Consider the following 24560-nt stretch of genomic DNA (forward strand, 5'->3'; position numbering starts at 1 on the left):
CCACCCGACCCTCGGCGCTTTCCTCGCGCTCCTTCTCTCCCAGCCTGCACCGGGGGCGCTTTTTGCCCCCAGCGTTCCGCGGGGCCCTTAACGGTCTCTGAGCGGAACGCGCTGGAGCGAGCGGCTGCCGGGGCGGCCTCTCCCCCGCGGCAGCACCGCAGCCCAAGGCCGCACCCTCAGCGAGGAGCGAGAAGCGAGAAGCGAAGCGCTGCCACAGAGCGGCCCCGAGCGAGCCCGGCTCTCCCGCCCGGCGCCCGGTCGCGCCCGGCCGGCAGGGTGAGCCGCTGCGCCCGCCGCGGCAGGCGCCTGAGCGCGGTCCGCCGGGGCAGGCCGCGGAGCAGCCCCCGCCGCGGGGCCCGTCAGGCGGCGGGCGAGGGCCGCGAAGGGCGGAGCCGCGCGGGAGGCGGGCCCAGCTGCCGAGCGGGTCATGGCGACGGGGGCTGGAGAGGCAGCACAGAGCCAGGCTTCCCTGCGGCGCCGGCTGCAGAGCTCGGAGGAGGCGCAGCACCGGCAAGCGGTGCTGGTGCGGAAGCTGCAGGCGAAGGTGAGGAGCGGGGGCGCCGGCCCGGCGGGGAGCTGCCCGGGGCCGGGCCGCGGTGGCGGGGCCGGGGTGCCCGGGCCGCCCGCGCAGCGCTGAGAGGGGCCTCGGCGGCGGCGATGTCGGGGGGCGAAGGCGCGGCCCCAGCGGGGCCCTCCCCGGGGCGTTCCCCGGCGCTGCCGCGGGCGGGACGGCGCCGAGCCCGCAGCTCGGGGGAGGCCCCGGGAGCCGCCCTCCTCCGCCCGGCCCGGCCCGGCCCGGCCCGGCCCGGCCCGGCCCGGCCCGCTGGGCGCCCGGCCCTGCCGCTGTCACCCTGGCGAGCCTCTCGTGAGGGCTTGTCCGTACGGAAAGAAAGATGCCCGGCTCGCAGGCGCCTTTGTTAGCAGGGGGCTGTCCCAGAGGCAGGAGCCGAGCCGGCGGGGGGGGTTTGGGGCGGCCCCGGGCCGAGGCAGGCAGCTCTTAGGATGAGCAGGTAGCAGTACGTGTAAAAGAAGCCCCGTCTCCGTTTCTTCCGTACGAGATAAAGTGAAGCTTCCCTGTATCGTAACGACTTGTAGTTGGCGGCATCGGCAGCGCTGTGAAACGCACTGTGCTTGGGCTGGAAAGACTTGGAGAAGAGCTAACGCGGGAGGAGCCGAGCCTGTGACAAGCTGCATTCGCTCATCTTCATTCTATGTCTCCGTCCAGGTCCTGCAGTACCGGACTCGGTGTCGAGAGTTGGAGCAGCAGCTGGCAGCAGGAGGGGTGAGTGTGCAGGTTGCCAACTAAAGACCGTGTAGGTAGGTAGCGTTTGTTACCGCGGGCCGAGGCAAGCTCCCCAAAGCAATGGCGGAGGGAAGCAAGATTTTGCTGCCTGAGGGTTTAAAGAAGCGCTGTAAGTTTGCCTGCGAGTGCTTTGTCCAGTTGCCGTTCTTGGAGGAGCCAGCGGTCCCAGAAATGCGGGTGCAGGAAACCCTGTGAAGGGGGATTTTAGTTTTGAGAAAGAGTGCTTTATTGCTGGCGTAACGTTTTGTCCTAGGGCTCAGGAGAGGGCTACACTGCCTGTTAGGTTCTGTGGCCGCCTCTGAAAAAGAACGGGTTGAAACGTGGCATTTTGCAAGGCAAGAATGCTGGCGTTCAGCATACGGCTGTGTGCTTTTCTTTCTGCTTCACGGCTAAAGTAAACCTAGGAAGAACAAAGGGTGGGAGAGTAGGAGAGCATTCCCAGGCTTCAAGTCAAAGTGAGCACTCACGGTTGTGAGCTAAGGAGACCTAGCTGCGAGAGTGCCACAGTGGGGGACTGAGGAGAGCTCAGTGGCATTGAGCGCCACCCTTCCCCTCCCTTGCTCTCCATAGTCACGACACTGTTAGGCCTGGAAGAAGCCACGAGCTCCTGAGCCACCCAAGCGAATGGAGCGGAAAGCGGTGGATGCTAACAGCAGTGAAGGCAAGACAAGAATTTGACTAAACTTTTCCTTTCTTCTGAAGGGACCCCTTCCAGGCAGGTGGGAAGCCACGGAAGAGCAGAGCCTGGAGAAAGCACTGCTTCGGGTGGAAGAGGAGCAGCAAAGGTACAAGGAAGAAGCGTTCCCTCATACCTGGTATCTTGGATGCTCGTGGAAGTGAGGGAAAACCTGTCAGTGCTCCCTGGTCTCCCCAAGGGGAGCAGTTGGGCAAGCTGCTTTGAAAGGAGAAAGGTCCGCAGTCTGTTTTCTGTGGTGCAGTAATAGTGTTGTGTGCTGAATGGCTCTGTTTGGAGCGGGGGGTTATTCCGGGTGACTTCCAAAGGTCCCTTTCCAGCCTAAATTATCCTGTGGTTCAGTAGGTGAGCGGGTCAGGAGAGTGCTAGAGAAAGGCGATGCCTCCAGTGATCAGACAGCACGAAGGGGAGGCGAGACGTGAACTGTGGGCATCATCAAAGTAGAAGGGGAAAGGGAAATTGTAGGGGGAAGTAGAAGGCTTAAAGCAAGGAGAAGCGAATGAGTATGCCATCACAGCGAGATCTTAGTTAATCCTAGAAAGCACTTTTACTGCCTCTCAGTTTGACAACAAAGTCAGTGTTGAGGGAGTTGGGAAATCACGGAGACGCTGCTTGTGGATAGCAGTTGTTCAGTGACCTCATTGCTGTTTCTCCCTTTCCAAGGTGTGAGAATCTGGCAGAAGTGAACACTCTCCTGCAGGAGCGCCTCGATGAAGCGAATGAGGTTAATTCAGCCCTTAAAGAAGATGTTGGAAAACTGACGGTGGATTGGATGAGGGCCCGGGAGGAGCTGGAATTGAAGGAGAGCGAGTGGCGCGGTGAACGTGAGGTAAGGATGGGCGACGGGAATGTCAGACGCGATGCCGGGGTGGAATGAGAATGGGTTTTATTTCTGGCCTGGAGAACTTGCTGTGTGAAAGTCGTGGCACCGTTGAGGATGTATTGGTGTTGATGAGCAGAAGACAGGGGTGTGAGATGGAGGAGTGTCAGCAGATTGTGGTGATGGAAGATGCCCGCGTGCTGTGACCGTACTGCTCGTTCTCAAAGGCAAATGCTTGCTGTTGCTGGGCACTGTAGGGCAGTGACCCGTGAACGCTCGTCTGTTTTTTAATAGTTCCTAAATCTCTGTCTGCAGCAGTGGAGACCCAAGAGAGGTCTGTGTGTTTTCGGATTCAGGGTAGCCAACAGAAGAGCAGGACAGGCCTCCCTTACCAATAGGCTGTTGTAAGCAAATCTGACACTGGTCTCGGAGGGGCTTGTTTTTGTCTTCCTCCACCGAGCCTGTTAGACACCTCTGCAAGGCGAGATGATGAATCGCGATCAGTTTGCTTTGTTGATACCCGCGCCTGCAGGGGAAGTGTGGATGTTCCCTTCTTTGCAGTCAGGTGGCAGGTCTACTGAGGATGCCTCTGTGGTGGCTCTTCAGTCCTTGATGTGTCCTCATTCCCTGCCCCCCCCCCCCCCCCCCCCCCCCCCCCCCGTTGGAATAGTTCTTAAAGGAGACCCGGTGATGACAGTTGTACCCTCTCCTCTCTGAAAGGCTTGTACAGTGACAGCTGTTGTGTTAAAGGGTAAAGACGTTTGGCAGAAAATAAACCCCCTTGCATTCCAGCTTATCCTCAGATGTCAGAGGGGCTGGGGGTGGCTAGGTCTAATTTCTGAGTGATGTCCAATTCAATGCTGTAAGTCTGGTAGTGTTCAATATATTGAACTATCATGATGATGGACGTACCAATAGCCTACTGCACTTTCAGTTTCGCCATGTTCAACAAACTAAAACTGCCAGACTTAAGGAGTTTGGTCACGTTTAACAAATTATTGCAGCTAGATTTATGAGCAGCGCAGTTTATTAAGCAACAGGAGTACAGATTCTTTTGAATTGCCAGTGATAAATATACTGTCTGCAAAGTGTGTGCAAATAATAATACAAGTGCATTGAATTATGGAAGGAAAGAGCTCTAAAGACTTCTAAGTTTCCCAGGAAAGCACTCGCTACAGCTGAGTGTCCAAATCTCACCCAGTAGGCGTCCCTATGGGGGAGAAGAGAGGTTCAGCCCGTCGACTGATCCCAGAAGTCAGCGATATCCTCACGACTTGTCCACGATAGTATCTTCCCTAATAGTTCCCTTCTTTTAAGGCCTTTTATACTATTTTCTTATTAGGTGGAGCTTGAGGGACTCTAGTCATACATACCTTTACTATGATTGGTGTAAAATCTTCTCGCTTTACTTTTAAAGGTGCATGCTAAAAAAAATTCAGAGCACATGCTCAGTGAGGGGTGGTCGCACATTGGAGGCGGGTAACTTTGGGGATGGAGGTGTGTTTTGGTATTATAATGAGATTATAATGAACAAAGTTCACCCAAAGCACATGCTGTTGCGTGTCAGTACCTCAGAACAGGGCACTTATGATATAAATCAGAAGTAGGGCAGTAGGTTGCTAGAACCCTCATTAGTTCACCTCCTTGCTTCAGTGGAGTCAATGCAGGGACCTACCGTTCTTGTTCCTATCTTGTTCCCTGTCCCTGCGGTGATATCCCAGAGTCTGGCCACGGTGTCTCCACTCCCCTCCACCCTCCGCGTTGCTCCTCTTCGGGTCAGCATACCAGCTCCCTCGGTGTTGCTGACATCTAAGGTTGCGGGTTATGTGGCTTAGGGAATTATTATGGAACAGATTCCTTGCATATCCACTGCATTCCACTCTGGAGGTTTACCTTCCCCTAAGAGGGGTGGGAGAACATATCGATATATCACTTCCAATAATCATTCCACGACAGCGAAGCCTAAAATGGCATTTCTTTTTGTCTTTGTGTGTTTAGCTTTATGACAACTACTTAATGGGTGAACATAGCCGTCTACTCAGCCTATGGCGTCAGGTGGTAACCTTCCGCCGTCATTTCCTGGAAATGAAGACTGCCACTGACCGGTGAGTGGAAGTGAAGGCTAGGTCTTTTCCCGAAAAAAACATAGCTTCCCTTCACAGCTGCTTTTTGAGCCTTGATGTTACGCTAGCTGCGGCTAAAGATACGATTTCTCCTTTGGTAGTCTGAAGCGATGCTGTTAAGCAGGCTTTGGGCTATTTTCAGAATCATTTTGTTTGATGCTGGTTTTCAGAGAAAACTGAGGGGCTTGGGCTATAAGCAATGCAGAGGCCCTGAACAGTTGACTTGACTATGGTGATGTTTGGGCATATTAACACAGACACTGGCATATGTGGACACACTGGAAGAGTCTCACCAAAGCTATGCGTGCAGCATGTAGAGCAGTCCCTTTAACAGAGTGATTAAAATCTGCCTTAAATCTCACTGGCTATCTTTTCCCCCTGCTCCTGATGGAAAGATCATTCATGAATATATGTATTTTTTTTTCTTTTCATTTCCAGCTTACGTTTATCGTGGTCAGTTTGTATCCGCTTATTCCTTCACCAACATTGTTGAGAGAAAGAATAGCTTCTCTCCCCTGTTACTGCGTTTATCCAATTTATTTTGCTTAGTTTGATCCCTCCTTTTATGATTGTTTTCTTGTTCTTGGGCTCTCTGAGGTTCCTTTCTCGTAGTTGACTTCTACACAAAAATAGTGTAGCCGTAATAGTACATTCTTCTGGTGCCAGCATGCAATTTCAAACTCTGGGTTACTGTCAGCCATCTATCTTATTTGATTATAAGCCTTCCTTAATGTGTAGAGTATGTTATTTGTGCGTTTTTGTTACAACATTCTAGGCTTATTCTTACCTTCTTACCTTATTCTTACCTTCTTACCTTATTCTTACCTTCTTACCTTATTCTTACCTTCTTACCTTATTCTTACCTTCTTACCTTATTCTTACCTTCTTACCTTATTCTTACCTTCTTACCTTATTCTTACCTTCTTACCTTATTCTTACCTTCTTACCTTATTCTTACCTTCCTGAAATGTTTATTAGGTAGGTATTGTCATGAGCCTGTTAGCAGTCCACATGTTGATAATAATAGGTTGCTTGAGGCTGATCCCCTAGGTATAAAAGCTGGTACCTTGGTAAAATTCCTCACATCTGTTAATGATAATTAGAGTAGGTAATAAGGTAGAGCAGGAGCAACAATTAATAAGAGTAATGAGAGGTCCTTGAAGCCTTCTGGACGTGCCATATATTTCCTCTTATCTCTGAGGAAAAACCAGACTCATTCCTCAACTATCCTGTAGACTTACTGCTCAACTGTCAAGTTGTGTCCTGATCCCAAAGCATCAGATGAATGATTCTCCCCCAACAAAGATGTCATCTTTCCTGCTAGCTTTTACTGTTGCACAATTACATGCTTCAGAAGTGAGTCAGCTGGTAAAGATGGTGGTGCGAACATTAGGTCTTTCTTGATTCTTTTTCAGAGATTTGTCAGAGCTGAAGGCAGAGCAAATGAGGCTTTCTGGATCTATACTTGTAAACTGCTCCCGTCTAAACTCTGGCATACAGCTCTGGCAGTCCTTCACCCTGGGTAAACCTGTCCTGAAGGATCAGGCACAGCAGCAAGCAGGACAGAAAATAAACCAGAAGGCTCAGGAAGTGATGTGCTTACCAGTCAAGGGGGACCTGGAGAAGAAAGAGCTTCAGGACAGGTAATGTGTTTTAAACCTTGCTATTACCAACATTATCTTTTGTGGCTGCTGCTTGGATTCATAAGTGGGCTGTGTTCACATTTAAAACGCACCCATTCAGCGCAGCCCTGTTGCTGTCCCTAGTCAAACTATTGCCTTCAACAGAAAGGACAGAAAAAAACATGACTGACAGAAGCTCTTCTGAGTAAGACAAGACTGGAAAAGAGATTGCGTATTACAGTGTTTTTGCTGTTAACTGATTCTTGGTGAGAAATGGAGACCAGTATAAAGAGAGCTCCGTCTCTTGTACAGCCCTTTTGCTACCCAGGGCTGTGCTAGAGTTGGTAGGAATTTGCCCAGGGCCATCATAAGCAATGTAGCACCTCTGTACTGGCAATTCCTTGCGAGACTGAGTGCAGAAGGCCTTTGGGGAAAGAAGGGCCATTTTGCAACATCAAGCCTATTAACCTGTAGAGGTGAATGCTGCCTTTGCTGTATTTTCTGGATTGTACTTTCTCTGCTATGCTTCTGCGAGCTGCTTAGCCCTTTAACAGGTGATGGTGTGCAGGGCTTTTGGAATGGCACACGGACCTTCTCTTCTCAGGGTGATGGAGCTCTCAGCCTTGCTTGTACAGTCTCAGAAGCAGAACGAGGAGAAGGAGAAGACCATGAAAACACTTAACGACACTGTGGAGATTCTAGTATGTTTTACCTTTATCTGGGAGATAGCCCAGTGTTTGCTCTCCAGCCTTAGCACAAAGAGGTGTGGCTTCCTCAAGAGAAAGAGTGGTAAAGATGCTAACTGTCTGGGAACGTCACCAGGCACATTGCCAAAACATTCCTTGTGTGTTTGGCGCATGTGGAGTCAGTCCAGGTGCAGGCAGTGGTAGCGGAGCTGCAGACAATCCAGGTGTCTTCCTCAGGGGGGTTGCACCAATGCTATTCTGCCTGGGACTCGAAGTCTCTAGGGGTCAAAGTTCTTTGGAGTTGACAGCTTCATAGCAGTCTGTAAAAACTAGCTGTTGGTCTTCCTCTTCTTAGTGTTAGCAAAGAAGAAATTGAACAGATATGGGCAGGAATATACTGGATTCACCAGGGCTGAGGCTTATCGGCATGACAGTGCTACCGAGGATAGGAATGCTACAGAGGGGAGCAGATCTTCCCTGCCCACCCTTTCTTTATCCTGTTCTCAGGAAGCAAGTCGGTTAGAGAAAGAATATGAAGCTTCATTGACTAAAAGTGCCAAAGAAGAGAATCGTTCCCTCCAAAAGCTGATAAAAGATATAACTGAGGTGAGTGTACAGAGTTGGGACCGCATCCCTGTAAATGTGATTTAAAAGTACTTGAGGAAGGCAACAGACTATCCCAGGGAATAGATGTATATGTTGTGTACTGTCTATGTTAACTGCGACTGGCTGTTTAATTTTTATACCACTTTTCTGACATAAAACCTGTTACAACTTCTGAACTGGCTGTCCTGTGACACTTCAGCTGAGTCGCAAGAAGTTTCAGTACCTTTGCCTTCACCGTCCCACTTAGGTCTCTCTTGGACTGGGCTTTCTGAGTTGGCTACTTGGCATTTGTATTCCACTGTTTCTTGGAGGCTTCCCCCACCCTCCTTGAGCAATGACTCTCTTGTTCTTCAGATTTTTATAAAAGGTCACTGACTCAATCGATGCACTTGCCAGCTCTGCTCCTTCACTCTACTTTCACTGACCATTTTCTCCTCAGAATTGCAACTGGTCTAACTGTTCAGGGGTAACTTTAACTTAGTCCTAAACTTCACTCTATGGAGGGGGTTTTAATCATCAGATCTCTTACACAGCCTCTCACAAAGTCAGTTATTTCCCCTTGCATTGTCATTTTTATCCCCGTGTGCTACCGCTCAGAGTAATTATAAACATTAGCTTTTTTGTTGCTGTTTTCCAGTATTCATCAGCTTCCTTCTTCCCTGGGCAGCGTTAATGTTTCCTTTCATTCCTATTTCCAGTGTTGATCTGGTGCTTGTGTATGTGGCTCTAAGCAGTTGAAGGAGACCAAAATCATTCCTGAGAGCTTCAAGAAACTGAATGTTCAGGCAGCCTCCAGTCACTTCACACTTGTTTCTTCTTGTTTATAGTAGCTGTACTCAGAAATCCCTGGAGTACTTGTGGCCACAGGGAAAAAACTTCCTTGTTGACTGAAGAAATTAGAGAATTGAGTTTTTAATGACTCTAGGGTGAAGTGGGGGGAAAAGGAGAACTAGATAAAGAAAACCAAATAGAATGAGCAAAGAGTAACAGCTTGATGTGGGCTTTCAGGTGGTGTTAGGTGACAGTGACAGCATGGTCAGCATTATCTGCACTGACAGTTCCCAGCACACAGAGTCTAGCACCATCCTCTCTTGTCTGAGCTCCGTTGATGCAGAGCATGCCTTTGTATTGGTTCAGGAAGCACTGGCAAGGAGGCGAGGAGCAACGCAGGTGAGGGTTTCTGCTTGTCTTCACCACTGTCCACAGGCTCAGCTGCTAATGCCTCGCTTAGCTTGAAACCTTTCCATTTACTTAGCCAGTTTAGCCAGTTTCTTTCTAGCCTTCCCTCTCTTGGTACTGTATTGCCTTGCCAGTCTCGCCAGCTCTGTGTTCTACTGCTTTTCTCTCCTTGATCTCCACTCCCTCATCACACACAGCTTTTGCCTTCAGGTGAGCTGTCTCTCTGCTTGCTTCTTCTTCCAGCTATCTGGTGCCATCTTCCCTGCTCCTTATTGCTTGTTTGTGCTCCTTCCCTGCCCATTCCTTGCAGGCCCTAAAAGAAGAGCTTTCTGCCAGGCAGGACTCTATCAGTTTCCTGCTGCACCAGCACAGACAGCAGGAAGAGAAGTGCAGGAACCTGCAGCAAAGGCTTGAGCAACTGGAGGAGGAATGCAAGACGTCCAGCAGCCACCAGCAGCACCTCCAGTCTCTGGTAGAAGCACTCAGAAGGTAAGTGTTTCGTCCTCCTCCTGTGTTCTAGAAGCAATCTTGCTTCCAGTTCTGGGAGTTCAGCAGTGTTACTGGGCAAAGAACTCGCCTGCCTTACCACGGGTATGCCTCTCTTTGGCACTTTAGCATCCTCCTGTCACTGCTTTCCATGCTCTACTGTAAATCCTCAGGCTGTCTTGCAGTTTCAGAGTGATGTTGGAAGACAAGACGCCTCCCTCTCAACGTGCTGCTTGTCTGAATTCTGTTCTTTGCATGCCCTTTCCTAGCCACTGCTTCTCACTGAATGAAGGCAAATCCTGCCTTTCTTTCTCTTCCCTCTTCAGTTACATTGCAAGGGGAAGAGCAAGTTCTTCCTTACCGTGCTCCCCACAACTCTATCCTGGAATGATGAAAATGGGATCTGTGACTCTTCAGGCCTCTTCCTTCTTCTAACTGAGCTTTGTCTCTGCAGTGACTGTGCAAATCTTGAGAAAACCAGGGAAGAGCTACGGCAACAGCTTGAACTAACGGAGCAAGAAGCCTCGCGTCTGCGTCAAAGTAACACTGAACTGCAGCTGAAGGAAGATTCAGCCCAGGGGGAAAAGGTGGAGCAGCAAGAGATGATGGAGAGAGCGTGTCGTGACCGGGAGCTCCTGTGAGCGTTAAAGCCTTCTCTGTGCAGGGGTGGGCATTGCTGGACTTTAGGAGGCCCATGGTAGAGGAATGAATTTTCTCATGCTCATCATTTGTAGCTTAGAAAGGGAAGGGAGCACATAGGCAGGTCTGGCTACCTACTGAAATATAGCATAGCTGCCTCCTTGTACTTTCTTTATGACCCTTGAAAAAAATCACTCCAAACTTGACCAGAGTAGTTGATGACAGGCATAAGGTGAAACAGGAGACGTTCAGACTGGATTTAAGGAGAACAAAGAAATGGAGCCATGAAGGCAATCATGCGGCAGAACAGGTTGCTCAGAGAGGTGCTGCAGATTCCACCCCTGGAAATTGGGAAGACCCAACTGGATAGAGCCTTGAGCAACCTGGACTGATCCCATAGCTGACCCCAGCTGCTTTGAGCTGAAGATTGGGCTAGAGGCCTTCTGGGGTCCCAGCCAGCCTGAATCATCTTGTGATCCTGTGATTATTGGATTGGAGATTCATACACATCTCCTCCCTAGATAGATTGCAGGCTCTTTCATCGTTTCACTGCTGAAGGCAAGTGTAATTGTGGGAATATTAATCCAGAGTTAAGAAGTCGTGTTTTACCCAAAGAAGAACTTTGGAAAGGGGAGAGAGAACTAAGAGGCAGGAGGCTGTTGAGAGCACCTGAACTTTTTGGAAACTTCCTGTGATTTCTGGAAGCTTGTTTTACTTGCTCTATGACAAACGTTTCACCTGCAGCTATGACAAAGAGTGATGCAGCTCTAGTCAGGAAATTCCAGCATTCTTTAGGTGTAAATAGAAAGCTGTTGGAAATAATTCAAACTGCCATATCTGGGACATAGGATGTACTCTTGGTTTTGGAAATGAGAATGTTTTTTACGTTAAAAACTTGTTTGTCTTTCCCCTTCTCATAGACTGAAGGACTTAGCTGCGCTTGAAGGAGAACACTCATTATTACAGAGCGAGTTGGTAGTCGCAAGAGAGATGCTGGAGGAATCGCACCTTCAGAGGGATCTGCTGAAGCAAGAGAAACACGAGCTTACCATGGCATTGGAAAAGGTATGGTCACCTTATTCTGAGGCAGCACCTGTGGGAGAGGCAGTTGTGATAGCAAGACCACCGCAGATGCTGTTTCTGGCAGTAGAAGACAGGGACAATGTTGTTGTCCTTCTTGGAAAATGGTGATCAGACCACAGAGGCTCTCCGGTGTAGTTAGTGCCCACGTGCTTGTTGGGAACGCTGAACTGGGAGTGTGCCAGAGACACAAGAGGGGATCTGGAGTTGCTGCTTGAGGTCGGGGATTTTCCTGTCTTTGTTGTCATGTTGTTCTTTTGTCTCTTCAGGCAGAGCAGTCAGTAGCAGAGTTGACAGGGGCTCAGAATAAGCTGACTGCTGAAATAGCCGATCTACACGTTGCAGCAGCGAACATGAGCAGCATCAATGAAGCTCTTGCGTTGGATAAGGTGCAGCTGAACAAACTTGTGTTGCAGGTGAGCAGAGTTGTCAAAGATCTTGCCAGGCGTTTGTCTCCAGCTGCTGCTGCTTCTCAGACTTCTTGCCTTTGGACAGTGTGACTGTCTGAATATGGAAACGTTGCTCTTTTCTCTGTCGAAGCCAAAGCTCCTCCAGAGTAAATCTTACAGTTATTTTATTTCCTCTGTGCTTCTGTGATTGTAGCTGGAGCAAGAGCATGACGTTCTGTCAGGCAAAGTGGACGAGCTGGAGAGAGCAAAGATCTCTGGCCAGGAGAAGCTGAGCTTGTGTGAGAGAACAAATGAGGCGCTGAGCGCAGAGAAAGCCCACCTGGAGCAGCTGCTGAAGAAAGCAGAGGAGCAACAGGAGGGGCTACAGGCAGAGCTGAGGATGCTGGCAGAGGAGAAGGCAGAAACCCAAGAGAAACTCAATGAGGTGAGACCACAAACCTGGTGCTTTCTGGGTGGGCTTTTGGCTGCTTGGCTCAGTGAAGCTGTATCTGTTGGATTCTGCAGTGTTTTTTGTCAAGGAGACACTTGGTAGAGCTGGGGGCCAGGCGGCATTGTTTACTTCCTTCTGGAAATGTGTTGATGGCTTGCAGAGCTGTTGTGCAGTTCTCTGGGTCGTCCTCTGCTTCTACAGATTCCTTTAATCCACCTGTCTGTGTTGGCCTCTTTTTTGGCTTTTGATAAGCTGCAGAGAGGTGATTTGCCTTGCCCACGAATCTGCGTGAGGCTACTACTTTCCACATGCGTCGAAAGAAGCAAACAGGGTAGCTCTTCACCCGTTTTCTGAGGCCAAAAACCCCCCGGGGCTGCATGTTTCTATTTATGCTTTTTGTTGTGAAGTCTGCAACTTTCCAAGCTCCGCTTGTTGGGGCCTAGAGGGCGGGACAAAGCGGCAAGTCAGTGTCTGCTGTCTTGTGCTGCTAAGAACGTGAATGACATCCTGAAATGGTTGAAACTGTATTTTAAGATATATATGCAACATTGTGGTTGGAAACCTGCCTAGGGGAAAAGGACCTGGGGGCGATGGTCAACAGCTGGCTGAATATGAGCCAGCAGTGTGCCCAGGTGACCCAGAAGGCCAGTAGCATCCTGGCTTGTATCAGAAATAGTGTGGCTAGCAGGACGAGGGAAGTGATTGTCCCCGGGTACTCGGCACTGGCAGTGTGGCACCTCAAATACTGTCTTCAGTTTTGGGCCCCTCACTAGAAGTAAGACATTGAGGTGACTAAGCATGTCCCAAGAAGAGCAACGAAGCTGGTGAAGGGTCTAGAGAACAAGTCTTATGAGGAGCGGCTGAGGAAACTGGGGTTGTTTAGCCTGGAGAAAAGGAGGCTGAGGGGAGACCTTACTGCTGTCTACAACTACCCAAAAGGAGGTTATAGCAAGGTGGGTGTTGGTATCTTTTCCCGAGTAACAAGTGATAGGATGAGAGTCTATGGCCTCAGGTTGCACCAGGAGAGCTATAGATTGGATATTTGGAAATATTTCTTCACTGAAAAAGTTATCAAGCATTGGAACAGGCTGTCCAGGGAAGTGGTTGAGTCAGCATCCTTGGAGGTGTTTAAAAGATGCATATATATGGTGCTTAGGGACATGGTTTAGTGGTGAACTTGGCAGTGTTAGGTTTATGGCTGGACTCAATGGTCTTAAAGGTCTTTTCCAACCTAAATGATTCTATGATTGTATGAATTATTAGAGTCTCTATAGGCTTTGAAGAAGGTGAGAAATAGGTGATCATACAGGACTTCACTCTGGACTAATGGATTTTGGTACCCTGGGAAAAAAGCATGGGAGAATCATGTCATTGGAGGAGACTAGGGAGTTTGTCATCATTTCAATCAGTTTCATAATGTACAATCTTAGGTCTTATGGCATAACTTTGAGAGGAGAATTGTTTGTTTCTGATGGTCTGTTCTCTGTTGGTCAGTCTTGGAGTTCTGGAGTATGTGGTATGTTTGGCAAATACCCAGCAGAGGTGTTACACTGAAGAAAAAAAGCTAAAAAATCATGGTTAATTTTCAAGCTTGAATACCAGCAAGGTATATTGGACAACTTCTTTGTGTAAGACAAGTAAACAATATTGTTGACATGAACTTACTGTACAGAGTCTACCATCTCTTTGGCCACACCAGCCAGACTTTCATAAATCACTAAATGACACTGCTCACCACAAGGGCTGTTTCCCTGCCAAGGATCACCTCATTGCATCCAACTGCTGTACACACTGGAGCAGGTGACAGTTTGATTTTTTCCTCTAGAAGGAGAAACCATGTGTATTTTCACTTTCTTCAGTAAGCAAAGTTGCTCTTGCTCAACGGTTCCTGAAAATTTCCAGCACTGGAATAGATTCTGATAGAATTTTAGTTTGCAAGGTGGCAGTTGTGGAAGATGTGGTATTTTTACGTGAAAAGATGTAGTCTGGGGTATGTACGTTTGTCCTGAAGGGGCCGTCTGGTCCCAGGCAACCCAGTAGGGCCTTACACATCGCTTTCAGGTTAACAGCCCTCGTGCCTTTTGGCAGCCCAGGGTGTTAGGGTGGCATGAAGCAGATGCTCTTAAACTTTCAGGCCAGAGTGCCGGAGCTCTTTCTCCTCTAGCTGATTCAGAAGTGGCACTGGCTGGCTCTGCACAGAACTCCAGAGAAAGGACTCTAACTGTATTTTGTCCCGCTTTCAGGTTCACCGCCAGCAAGAGTCAGCTAGCAGTGGTCTGGAGCAGTTGCGGCAGGAGTCCTCTCGCCAAGGGCAGGCACTGGCCAAGGTGTCCAAGGACAAGGAATTGCTGGTGCACGAGAAGGCTGCCCTAGAGGTGCGACTGGCAGCCACGGAGAGGGACAGACAAGGCCTTGCAGAGCAGCTGGCAGAGGCCAGGTAAAGGCAGGGGGGAGACCCTAGGCAGGAGATTATTTAATGTCTGTAATTATAGAGGTGATAATCATTACACGAGGATTCGTTGCATCCTGTATGCTTTTCAGCTGGACAGAAAATGGAAGAATCTCGAGGAAAAAAAAAAAAGTAAACTGTGATTTGAATGTTATTTTTCTGACAGCTAAAGCTAACAAAGCTCTCCTGAGCCTGGGGCTCATGTTTATGCCCCCTTGCACGTTCCTGTGTGAAGTCCAAAGCAAGCCAGCGTTAATTCCTCAGTATCTGGTACCTTGGCTCTGCATTGAGTAGTAATTAAACCATGCAGATGTTTACTGAAACCCAAAGCTTCTCTCTGGTTTTGGTTTCTCGTTCTGCGCGTTTGAACTTGGATCTTTCCTTATCAAGTAGTTTGACAGGGGATCTTCAGAATTCAAGGCTATTACGTAGGGACATTGCGAGTAGGACACTGCCATTTAGGGTGAAGCTAGAGGCTCGTGCTGAAAATCTTGAGGGCCTACTGTTTCTAGTCTAACTCTTGTTACCTGTGGTGCAGGACCTAGAGTTGGTTACACCAGCAGCAGGGAAGCCTCTTTTGAATGCTCGCCAGTCTGCGGGAATTGTTGCCCATCATTGCTGTGTGGGTCCGGTACTCCCTACCACGTGCTGTTTTGAGATAGACATCATGGAGGAGTTTATGCAGGGAAGGAACAAGATCTTGTCCTTCTGCTGGGTCAGGTTTCTAAGATCACGTGTGACAAGTTCTGCTTTTAAAAAGAAACAACCCCAAACTACCCAACGTATCGAGATGTTTGTCCTCCTCTCAGGTCTTTTTTAGAAGACTCCTGGCCTTGCAGAGCTGTACCAATGCGAGATTGTTTGTCATGCTTCTTGACTTTTACGCCTTACCACTCCAGAGTATGTTGTCAGCAAGGCTGATAAACACCATTTTGACTCAGTCTGTTTCTTGAGAGCTGCTGCTGCTGCTTCTGAGCTCCAGCTCCTCTTATTTCATCCAGCTGAATTATGTTCTGTCAATTATTGGGCTGCAGCAACTATTCTTGCCAGATGTTGTTCTCAAGAGCCTGTTGTTGTCGTCACAACAGTTTGGACTCTTATCTTCTCTGTTCTGTTTTAGAGACTGACTTTGGTTTATCCTTAAAATGGAGCATACTTACTTTGGACTGCCAGAGATTGGCGTAGTCAGAAATATGTGCTTGTTCTCCTTCTTGAAGATACATCCTCCATCGTCCATCAAAGCAGTGAAATCCTACTGTTGCGGGTCTTATTGTTGTACCACTCGGGTGCCCCTTTACCCTGAAGGATGTTCTCCTGGTTGCACGCCTGTTCTAGTGAGGCAGTGCTGTGTATGGTAGGAACCTGGCCCACAGGACGCCGTGTTAGATCAGGGAGGCAACTTCAGCTCCTGGTTGCAGAGTCCTGTGTGTCGTACGCAGCAGTCGGTTGAAGTCTATGGATGTAACAGTTTGCCTCCGCAGTACTACAACTTCCATTTTAAAGAGCGGCAAGTCATTGGGGCTACTGCCTGCTTAGTTAGCAAGGCTTAGAGAAAAGTAGCAAGTTTTTCTGGTGAACTTCCAAGAGTTTAAACTGAAGGCTACCTGTCTCTCCTTTCAGGTAGTCCTTGTTCAGGTAAAATCTGGTTCAGATTTCTTACAAATGCTGCTTACAAGCATGAGATTTTACTCTGTCATCTGATGTATTGCTTTAGTCCCTTTGAAATATAGGGAGTCTGGAAGATCACCTCCCTGTACGTACACTACGAACAGCATCAAAAAGTCACGAGTCAGCCAGGGAGATACTCTTACTCTGTGCCCCTGCCGAGCAACCTGGAAGTGACGATGAGCAAAGGGCTGTGAGCAGAGGCTGGGCTTTTGCTTGCTGGCACAGACTTTGTGAGCACAGCTACCCGTGCGTCATAGATCAGACAATAGCAATTTCAGATTTGGCTATGGAGATCAAATTCGGCTGGGCTTTCGGTGTTACGCTAGGTCATAAGTAAAGCCTGGGCATTCCCTCGGAGGGGCCTGCATTGCTCTTTTAAATGGCAGAAATATGCCTTCTGTATACCAGTTTCCATGCAACCCATTTTCCATACTGCAGGGTAGGGATCTTGAAGCAGTTCCTACTGGACTAACTCCCTGTGGGCGTCAGGAGCAAGAAACTCATTTCTCTCCGTATTGGCGTCTTGTAGGTCCGGGAGGGAGACCCTGGAATCCAGCCTGTTTGAGGCTCAGCAGCGCTTATGTCAGCTGGAGATCGCCAGGAGTCAGCTTGAACTCCAACTTCAGACAGTCAGGCAGGCCAAGGAGGTGATACAAGGTGAGAGCCTCATGTGCTTTGTTTCTGGTGATCCCCCTGCCTAGGGAGGATGGTATAAAAATAGCGCTCTGTCTGCAGTGCTTCTAAGGAGTGAAGGAGCTGGGGACAGATCCCTCCTACACTGAAATTCAGATGGCTTAAGGTTAGTGAAGCCAGAACCACTGTTTGTGTAGGCCCTGAATCTTGCCATTTGTCACGTTTGCAGGGGAAGTGAAGTGCCTTCAATGTGAGCTGGAAGCAGAGAGATCTCTCATGAAGCAGGAACGGGAAAACATGGCGCAGCAGCTCTTGCGGACAGAAGAGCAGTATAACGATACCCTCAAGCTTCGGGAAACGGATCACGAAGTGGAAATAAACAAGCTCCTGCAAGAGCTGGTAGGAAACAATATGCTTCTGAAGTCTTGAGGCAAGCTTTGTGGGCTGGCTGTAGAAGAATAATAGCCCGAGCGTGTGAAATGGCAGCAAGCGTCTGTCATAGGCCACACGTTGCCAGGCCAGGCAGCAGAGCCAACGGCTCGCACTTGAAAGCACGTGAAGACCCACGGGACTATGCCGGGACAGTAAATGCAAGCCACGGATTCCGTGTGGGCCTAAGACGAGTTGAGCAGAAGGTTGGGTGGTCCCCACCCAAGGCATGGCAGTACAGCGGTAGGATCTTACCAGACTCCTGTCTACCGTGAAGTAGACTCCTAACTTTCCTGCGAACTGCAGTCGTGGGAACTTTGTTCCTTTCTTTCTGTCCTTTCCCGGTTGACAGAGGTGTTATCTTTGGGCTTAAAGCATACAGAACAGATGGAACAGCCCCTTGTTCCTGGTACTTGAGCTCGTGGCCCGTCTTGTGACTAGGGCATCGGGGTGCTGGCCCCTTTCTCACCCTGCAGTCCATCTGCATCTTTTCCTTGATGAGAATGGAGTTGAGCTTTGAAAATAGCGGCTCTGAGACTAGAGAGAAATCCCGTAGGCGAGAGGTGCTAGGAAACAGGCAGCCGCCAGAGAGGGGAAGGTAACATCTCCTTTTCTTAATAGTTGGACTCAATGATCTTAAAGGTCTTTTGCAACCTAAGGATTCTATGATTCTTCCACTTGCTGACCCTCCTATTAAGTTCCTTGAGAGGACATGATTTGTGGAGGGCACAAAGCCACTACTGTGCACTCTTGAGATGGGGGCTTGTGGGAAGGATGAAGCTTCACATTTTTTCTTGAGGAGCTTGGCTGTGACTCCATCTTGAAGCCTTTTTCTCCCCTCATCAGGCAAGCGAGCGGGAAGGGCACCATTCAGAACTGCAAGAGATGCTGCAGAAATGGGAAAAGGAGAAGGCAGAGGCAGAAAGGGAGCACGAGAAGAAGCTGTTTGATATGAAGCAGAAAGTTGCTACCATGGAAGCTCAACAAGAAGAGGAACGAACCAGAGTTGAAAAAGCCAAGCAAGAGGTAAAGACTGAAAGGAGAATTGGTGTGGTTTTTTGCAAGGCTAGAGCTGTGGGAGATGGCTGGGTATCAGGCTGTGTGGAGCATGCCTTACATGTTTTCTACATTGAATTTGGTGACGTGAAAGGTGAGCAGGGCTATCTTTGGGACTAGCAATGAGTCCTCTCATAGGAAGCCAGGCAGAAATGTCACCGTTCATTTTAGATTTTTTTGCTGCTATTGAGTTCTGGTTTTTTTAAGACTTACCTCAGAGTATCTACACAGTTCTCTGAATGGTCCTCTTTTGATGTTTACTTAACTCCATTAAAGACCAAACTGAGTTTGTAGGACTGAATCCCCACAAGAATGGGTTTTTTGTCTGGGAGGCACAGAGGGTTGTGGCAGGATTGTTGACAAAAGAAAAATCTTTTTAAAGACTTCTCTGAAATATTTCTGAGCAGTCAAACAGAGGTGTCTTCTGGGCTGTGTTTGAAGTCACTTGCTGGTAAGCGATTTTGTGCCCAGATCCCCTTGCCAAAGCAACCCTGTTATACGCTGACAGTCTTCCTTGTGTCCTACCCAAAGTCCTCTTTATGCAGACTGCCTAGGGACAGCAGTACCCCCAACTGTGTCTAGAGTTACTGAAATGACAGGGCAGTTCTCAGAGATGACAGTGTGTCCCTGTAATGTCAGTACTTTCCTAAAGTCTACTGAATACCTTAAAACTGAAGTAATTTTCACCAAACCTTACTTAGAATACATAAGTTTTCTGAAGGAACTGCTAGCTTCAGCCCTCTGGCAGTCTTGTGTTTTCTCTACTGCCAGCTAGGTGCAAAAGTTGCTAGGCAAACAGGACAGAGCAGAAGACGAGGGATACCCTCACCAGCAAAGTGAGACACTTGAGAAATGACACACTTTTTCCTGTTAGACAGCCAAGAGTTTGTTGGAGATTCAATCACAGATGGACCGTGGATAGACCATGTTTATACTGCCAGTCTCTCTTAGGAAGCTGTGTTTCCAAGCTGGCAGATAATGACCTAGGAGACCAGCAGCATAGTGCTTTGAGAATGCGTTACCCCACCAGCCTTTGAGCCTTGCCACACAAATTTTGTATGGGAAGTTTAAACCCGTCTTCTCTTTATTTCTGTGCAGGTCCTGCTAGAAAAGGAGAGTGAGAAGGATGCTTTATTAGAGACACTACTCCAAACTCAGGGAGAGTTAAGAGAAGCCTGCCAGCAGCTAGAGCAGCTCAGGCATGAGGTGAAAGAGCAGCAAGAGAATGGGCAGGTAAGTCTGACTAATAGGGTAGGCTGAAAGAACAGGCAGCTGGCAATTGGCTGTAAGCTGAGAGAGAGGCTGAGAGCACCAGGTAACAGAGTGAAGAGCAGTAAAAAGGACATAAAACATGAGTCCTGGGACTTGAGGAGGCAAGGGCTATTGCAGGCACTGAAAGGACAGAGCCTGGTAAGCTCCAGAGATCAGCGACAGGAAGGAAGGGTTACAGTGGAAGCAGGGCTGGGTAGAAAAGCAGAAAGAAGTGGCTGAATGAATGTGATTTTGAGACAGAAAGAGGAAAAAGCTGAACGTGATGGCAGGTCCCAGTAATTTGCTCCCCATTTGTGTTTACAGAACATCACAGAAAAGCTGCAAGCAGAGCTGCAGGAAACTCAGGGTAAGATCAAGACAGTGGAGAAGAGGCACAAGGAAGAAATCAAAACCCTCAAAGAGGAAATGAATATCCTTCTTCAGCAGAGGGATGTTCTACAAAAACAGGTGACTGAAACAGCAATAAGATACTCCAGTCATCAAACAGGTGGTCTCTCCCCTTCTTGCCTTTCCATTGCAGTGCAGGCTGAAGGGGTAATCCCTCTGACTGCCATCATACTGTGGTCTCCATCTCAGCTGGTCTGAAGGAGACTTACTGGTCAGCTGAATCTCAGCTGCTGCCCTGCACATAGGGGCTAGTCCTTTTGCCTGTTTGCCAGCAATCATCAAAATGGATTTCTGCTGGCCTGTTACTGCTAGCCTTGTTTTTTAAGGTGGTTTTTCGGATGAACATGGTGACCCACGTTAGATTTTTAAACAAGTCAGCTGTATCCATTTTGAATCTGGTACTCTCATGATTGGGTTAAATTTAAAGTTGTTCTTTCCCTTTCCTCACAGTATATGATATGGCTGACAGCGACAAGCCGTAGTCTTTGACTGCTTTGTTATGTTTTACTTGAGGTGGAAGAGTTGACATCTCAGCTAGCAGCCTCTGAAGATTCCCAGCAAGTGATTGGCCGCAAAGCTCAGCAAGATCTGAATGAGGCTCAGGAACTGTCAAGGCAAAAGGTGCTGGAGGTTGTGCACCTCCAGAAAATCCTGGAGGAGAAAAGGAGTCAATGGGAGGAGGTACAACATCAGAACAAAGAGCTGCAAGTGCGTCTGCGGTCATTGGAGGGGGAAAGGAGTCAATGGGAAGAAGTGGAGCGTCACAACACAGAATTTCAGGCTTTGTTGAAGGTCCTAGAGGGTGAAAAAGACAGGTAAATGAAAACCTGTCAGACTCTCCGTTCTGTTTAATGGATTCCCTCTTTCAGATCTTTGCATATAGAAATAGCTCTGGAAGTATTTCCTAAAAAGCAGAATTCTGAACTATCCATGCAGATGTGTTTCATTTTCTTTTCTTTTAATCCTTCAGTTACAGTTATTCTGAAGACAATGGCTTTTGGAGTAGTCCTTTCCTTAAAAGGATGTGTTCTTTTCTTAGGTTGGCATGTTAATACTTTTAAATGAAACTTTCAGGGGTTTCAAACCTGAAACACACCAAAGGAGGCAGGACGAGCTGCAGTATAATGAGCTAGATAAATCCATCATCTCCACCTTGGGTCCAGTAAACTTTAAACATTTGGGATCTGTATCAGTCTTCCATCCTGATACCTTTGGTTGGCAGAAGCCATCTTAAAACCATGATTTTGAACTAAGCCAGATTCCTCTCTGAGGCACCCCAGAAACAAGAATGTTTCTTATTGCCATCTGTTTCCTCGTTCCTCAAAAAATCCCAGCAGGTGTCTGGAGGGGCTCGAGCAGGGTCCTTGCCAGCCCCAACAGTTACAGATGTTACTGACTGTCCAAGAAATGCAAGAAAGAAGAGAAGGGGTAGGTAGGCTACTTTACCTGGGAAAGTCCTGCCAGTCTTCAATGCGTATCTTCATTGATGAAGAGAAATAAAAGGCAGTGCACTCTCACTTCCCCTGTGAGGGATCCTGCATCTTATATGAAGATCTGAGTATTTCCTCCAAGCCTCCATTACCACTTCTGGTATTGGCCTTCATTTCTTTAGCTGAAAGTAATATGGGTGGTGGCAAGTCTTATGAAACTCCCCAAAGATCACCTTGGTGTCCTTTGCTGCTGTTCCTACCAGGAGATGTGAGCTAGGGGAAGAAAATGTGTCTTCATTATTGACAAAACCTCTCCCTTGGAGTCTCATTAGTCAAAAGAAAAATTTTCCTCTTTCTTGATGTCTTCATTTCAAGACTTTGTTATGTTCATATTCACATTCCCATCTCAAAAAAGATTGGGTATTTAGCCAGTAGTTCACCTTTCTTCTGTGGAAAAAAGTGTAGTGGGCACATGCTTGGGTGTGACTGCCAGCGTGGCTTAGGACTGGACAAGCAGCCTAGTTGTTTAGACAAACCTCAGCAGACAAAGCAATTTTCCCCTTGGTGGTGGAAGTCCTAAGAGTTTATTAAATGTTACACCATGCAGTAATGAGTTGCATGCTCTCCCTTTCAGGCTGACTCTGTCTCTGGAAGAGAAAGAACTAAGCCTCAGAACCCTGGAAGAAAGCAACCTTGCTCAGCACAACGAAGTGTCTCAGCTTCTTTCTGCTATTCACCAAGCCCAGCAGCTTCATTCAGACCACAGAAGAGAAATACAAGAGCTCAACAACCAGGTGACCTATGCACTAGCATCCTCTTCTCTAGGGACGTAGAATACCACCTTCAGCTTGTAGGCCCCAACTTGTTTCCCCTCCCAACAATGTACACTTCTTCTGTATTCTGCCCAGAGACTTTGCACATTGAGGTGAAGGCTGGATCTGCTATGTTCTGCCTATGTTTTCCCCTATTTTCTCATGGTTCATGGCATTAAATCTCTGAGGAGAAACAGAAGACTCCTTGGAGTTTCTCAGTATCTCTGTTACAAGTGTTGTCCGAGATGGTGTTTCTACCTCTGTTGGGCACTGAGCAATCTCATGAAACAGAAGTGGTTATCGCAGTCTGTGGAAGGCACTTCCATCTCAGCAGTTCCTCTGGCATTTTGGAGATAATAAAGGATGCCGATTGTCTCCCCTTTACTTCTACTCCCAAGCCTCCCTGGCAGACCCGCTTGATCTGCCACCTCACCCTGCCAGCCATCCACTCTCACCCTCACACACACACACACACACACGTGCGCATGCACGCGCACGCATACACAGAGAACTTCATTTCTGAGGTTGGAAAGCATGAAAATCTGACAGTTCAACCGTTCCTTTGGGGATGGGGAAACTTCCTTTTGGCCCCTTAGCTTCCAGATACCTGTTTCTAGCTTATTTTTCTCAGTTTGAATCTTTGGCTTTGTGCCTTCAGTTTCCAGTGTGTTTTTTGCTTGAAGTAATCTCTCCTTCATTCCTTCCTCTACTTCCTGCTCTGCTGCCTCAGTAGCAGACCCGTCCCTGAGGCTCTGTGCATCTGTGTTATAGATACAGTCACTGCAGGAAGTAGTGCTGGAGAAAGAGGCTGGCCTGGCAACTCGAGAGAAGCAGCTGCTACAGGATCTGGAGGAGTCCCGAGCAGGCGAACGGTGCCTGAGGGACTCTTTGCACATGCTGGAGGCTGAGATGTCCGAGCTACGTTTGAGGCTTTGCAGCACAGAGAACAGAGCAAAGGCATTGGCGACAGAGTGTCAGGAGGCTAACAGTGCCCACTGTGAAGCCCGATCCCAGCTGGACAAGCTGCACTTGGTTCTCCAGCGTGTGATCTGTGACAGCAGAGACTTAGGCACTTGGAGTTCAGGCAAGTTGTGGGAGGCAGGGTTAACAAGTCTATAGAGCATGTATAGGAGAGCAGATGGAGGGAGGGGTGGTTCTTTGTAATGCTGATATGATAGACTCATCCTTTCAGTTTAGGCTGACTCAAGCCTTGGGAAGTCTTGAAAGCCTGACATCCCTGCAGAGAGACAAGTCCATGTTTGTATGTGCAGAAATGAGCAGCAGCATAATGAAATAGGGCCCAAGTCATGTCAAGTCATAGGGCATGTGCATTCTTCCTTGCGGCAGTGCTGACATTAGTGGTCATCAAAATAACGTTAGCCTGTGACACACGTCTTGCCGTAACGTGAGCTCTAGGATGATGTCAAAGGCACTGCCACCTTCTCTTGTGTATAAAGAAGCCTTGTTTGTTGGACACCCTTCAATTAAAGCTTGAAACAAATGGCTTCTCTCTTCAGAACAGGGTGATGTCTGGGGCCTAACTGTTTCTCAGGCCAGGGACCTTCCTGCAGAGCTCACAGTGGACAGAGTGGCAGCAGCCCTACAAGACCTGTGTCAGCACCTGAAGCAGACTCAGCAAGCTCTGGTAATGTGTGTCTAGTGCACCCAGAAATCCTGTCCCTTTGCTGGGCTGAACTGACAAGCAGAGTACCAAAGCCAGAATGGGTGTAAATTCTTGTAGGCTGGGTTGGCTTGCTGCAATGGGGAGAAAGGAGAATCGTGATCACATCTACCATTACTGTCTGATTGCCCCCTGCCACCTTGGCTATTTCTGCCTTAGTGTTTGTACCTCTTTGTCTCCTGCTAGTAGTGGCTCTGTGAGGTGATGCTTGTCTTCTTACCTCTTCCAGAATGATGCAAGGAAGAAGACACAGGACTTGGAGCTGGAGCTGAGCAACAGGCAAGCTGAGAGGGACCATTTCAGTGCCCACAATCAAGAGCTGCAGAAACAGTTGGCTCAAAGCCAGGAAGGTACAGCTTCTCCTTTCTGACCCACTGACCCCATCCTGTCTCGCCAGCGGGGATCTCCGATGCCATGCAGAGAAAAAGTGCAGTGCCTGGAGATGGGAAGAGGAGAAAAACAACAAGCATCTATAGAACTACCAGTCAAAGCTTTTTATAGAGAAAGATCCAGGGGATGGCAGTGCATCTAGCTGTGCTACTGGTGGTAATGTGCAGCAGTGGTGCCTTTCAGGTCACATGTCACTGCTAAGTAGGTGTAGCTTAATGCCTCACAGCATCCTTCTCTGTATGCTCTTTAAAAGCACCAGTGTGCAAAAAGCCTTG

The 24560-nt window shown here is 48.4% G+C and overlaps 1 protein-coding gene across 1 annotated transcript in view; it reads left to right on the plus strand.

The window, feature by feature from the left end:
- Window positions 1-393: 393 nt before the first annotated feature.
- LOC142045242 (uncharacterized) overlaps window positions 394-24560 on the plus strand; it is a 36455-nt gene continuing 12288 nt past the window's right edge. The window contains exons 1-25 of the mRNA XM_075058524.1: window positions 394-544; window positions 1226-1294; window positions 2006-2088; window positions 2661-2826; window positions 4816-4922; window positions 6356-6583; window positions 7167-7263; window positions 7756-7854; window positions 8863-9024; window positions 9344-9522; window positions 9974-10156; window positions 11079-11223; window positions 11508-11654; window positions 11842-12072; window positions 14322-14515; window positions 16725-16852; window positions 17058-17227; window positions 18104-18283; window positions 19412-19546; window positions 19889-20032; window positions 20486-20787; window positions 22037-22196; window positions 22986-23298; window positions 23732-23859; window positions 24125-24245. Coding sequence (XP_074914625.1) covers window positions 428-544; window positions 1226-1294; window positions 2006-2088; window positions 2661-2826; window positions 4816-4922; window positions 6356-6583; window positions 7167-7263; window positions 7756-7854; window positions 8863-9024; window positions 9344-9522; window positions 9974-10156; window positions 11079-11223; window positions 11508-11654; window positions 11842-12072; window positions 14322-14515; window positions 16725-16852; window positions 17058-17227; window positions 18104-18283; window positions 19412-19546; window positions 19889-20032; window positions 20486-20787; window positions 22037-22196; window positions 22986-23298; window positions 23732-23859; window positions 24125-24245 — 3988 coding nt within the window. The 5' untranslated portion in view covers window positions 394-427. The remainder of the gene's footprint in view (window positions 545-1225; window positions 1295-2005; window positions 2089-2660; window positions 2827-4815; window positions 4923-6355; window positions 6584-7166; window positions 7264-7755; window positions 7855-8862; window positions 9025-9343; window positions 9523-9973; window positions 10157-11078; window positions 11224-11507; window positions 11655-11841; window positions 12073-14321; window positions 14516-16724; window positions 16853-17057; window positions 17228-18103; window positions 18284-19411; window positions 19547-19888; window positions 20033-20485; window positions 20788-22036; window positions 22197-22985; window positions 23299-23731; window positions 23860-24124; window positions 24246-24560) is intronic.

This window comes from Buteo buteo, chromosome 2, assembly GCF_964188355.1.
Source record: "Buteo buteo chromosome 2, bButBut1.hap1.1, whole genome shotgun sequence".
Taxonomy (NCBI): Eukaryota; Metazoa; Chordata; class Aves; order Accipitriformes; family Accipitridae; genus Buteo; species Buteo buteo.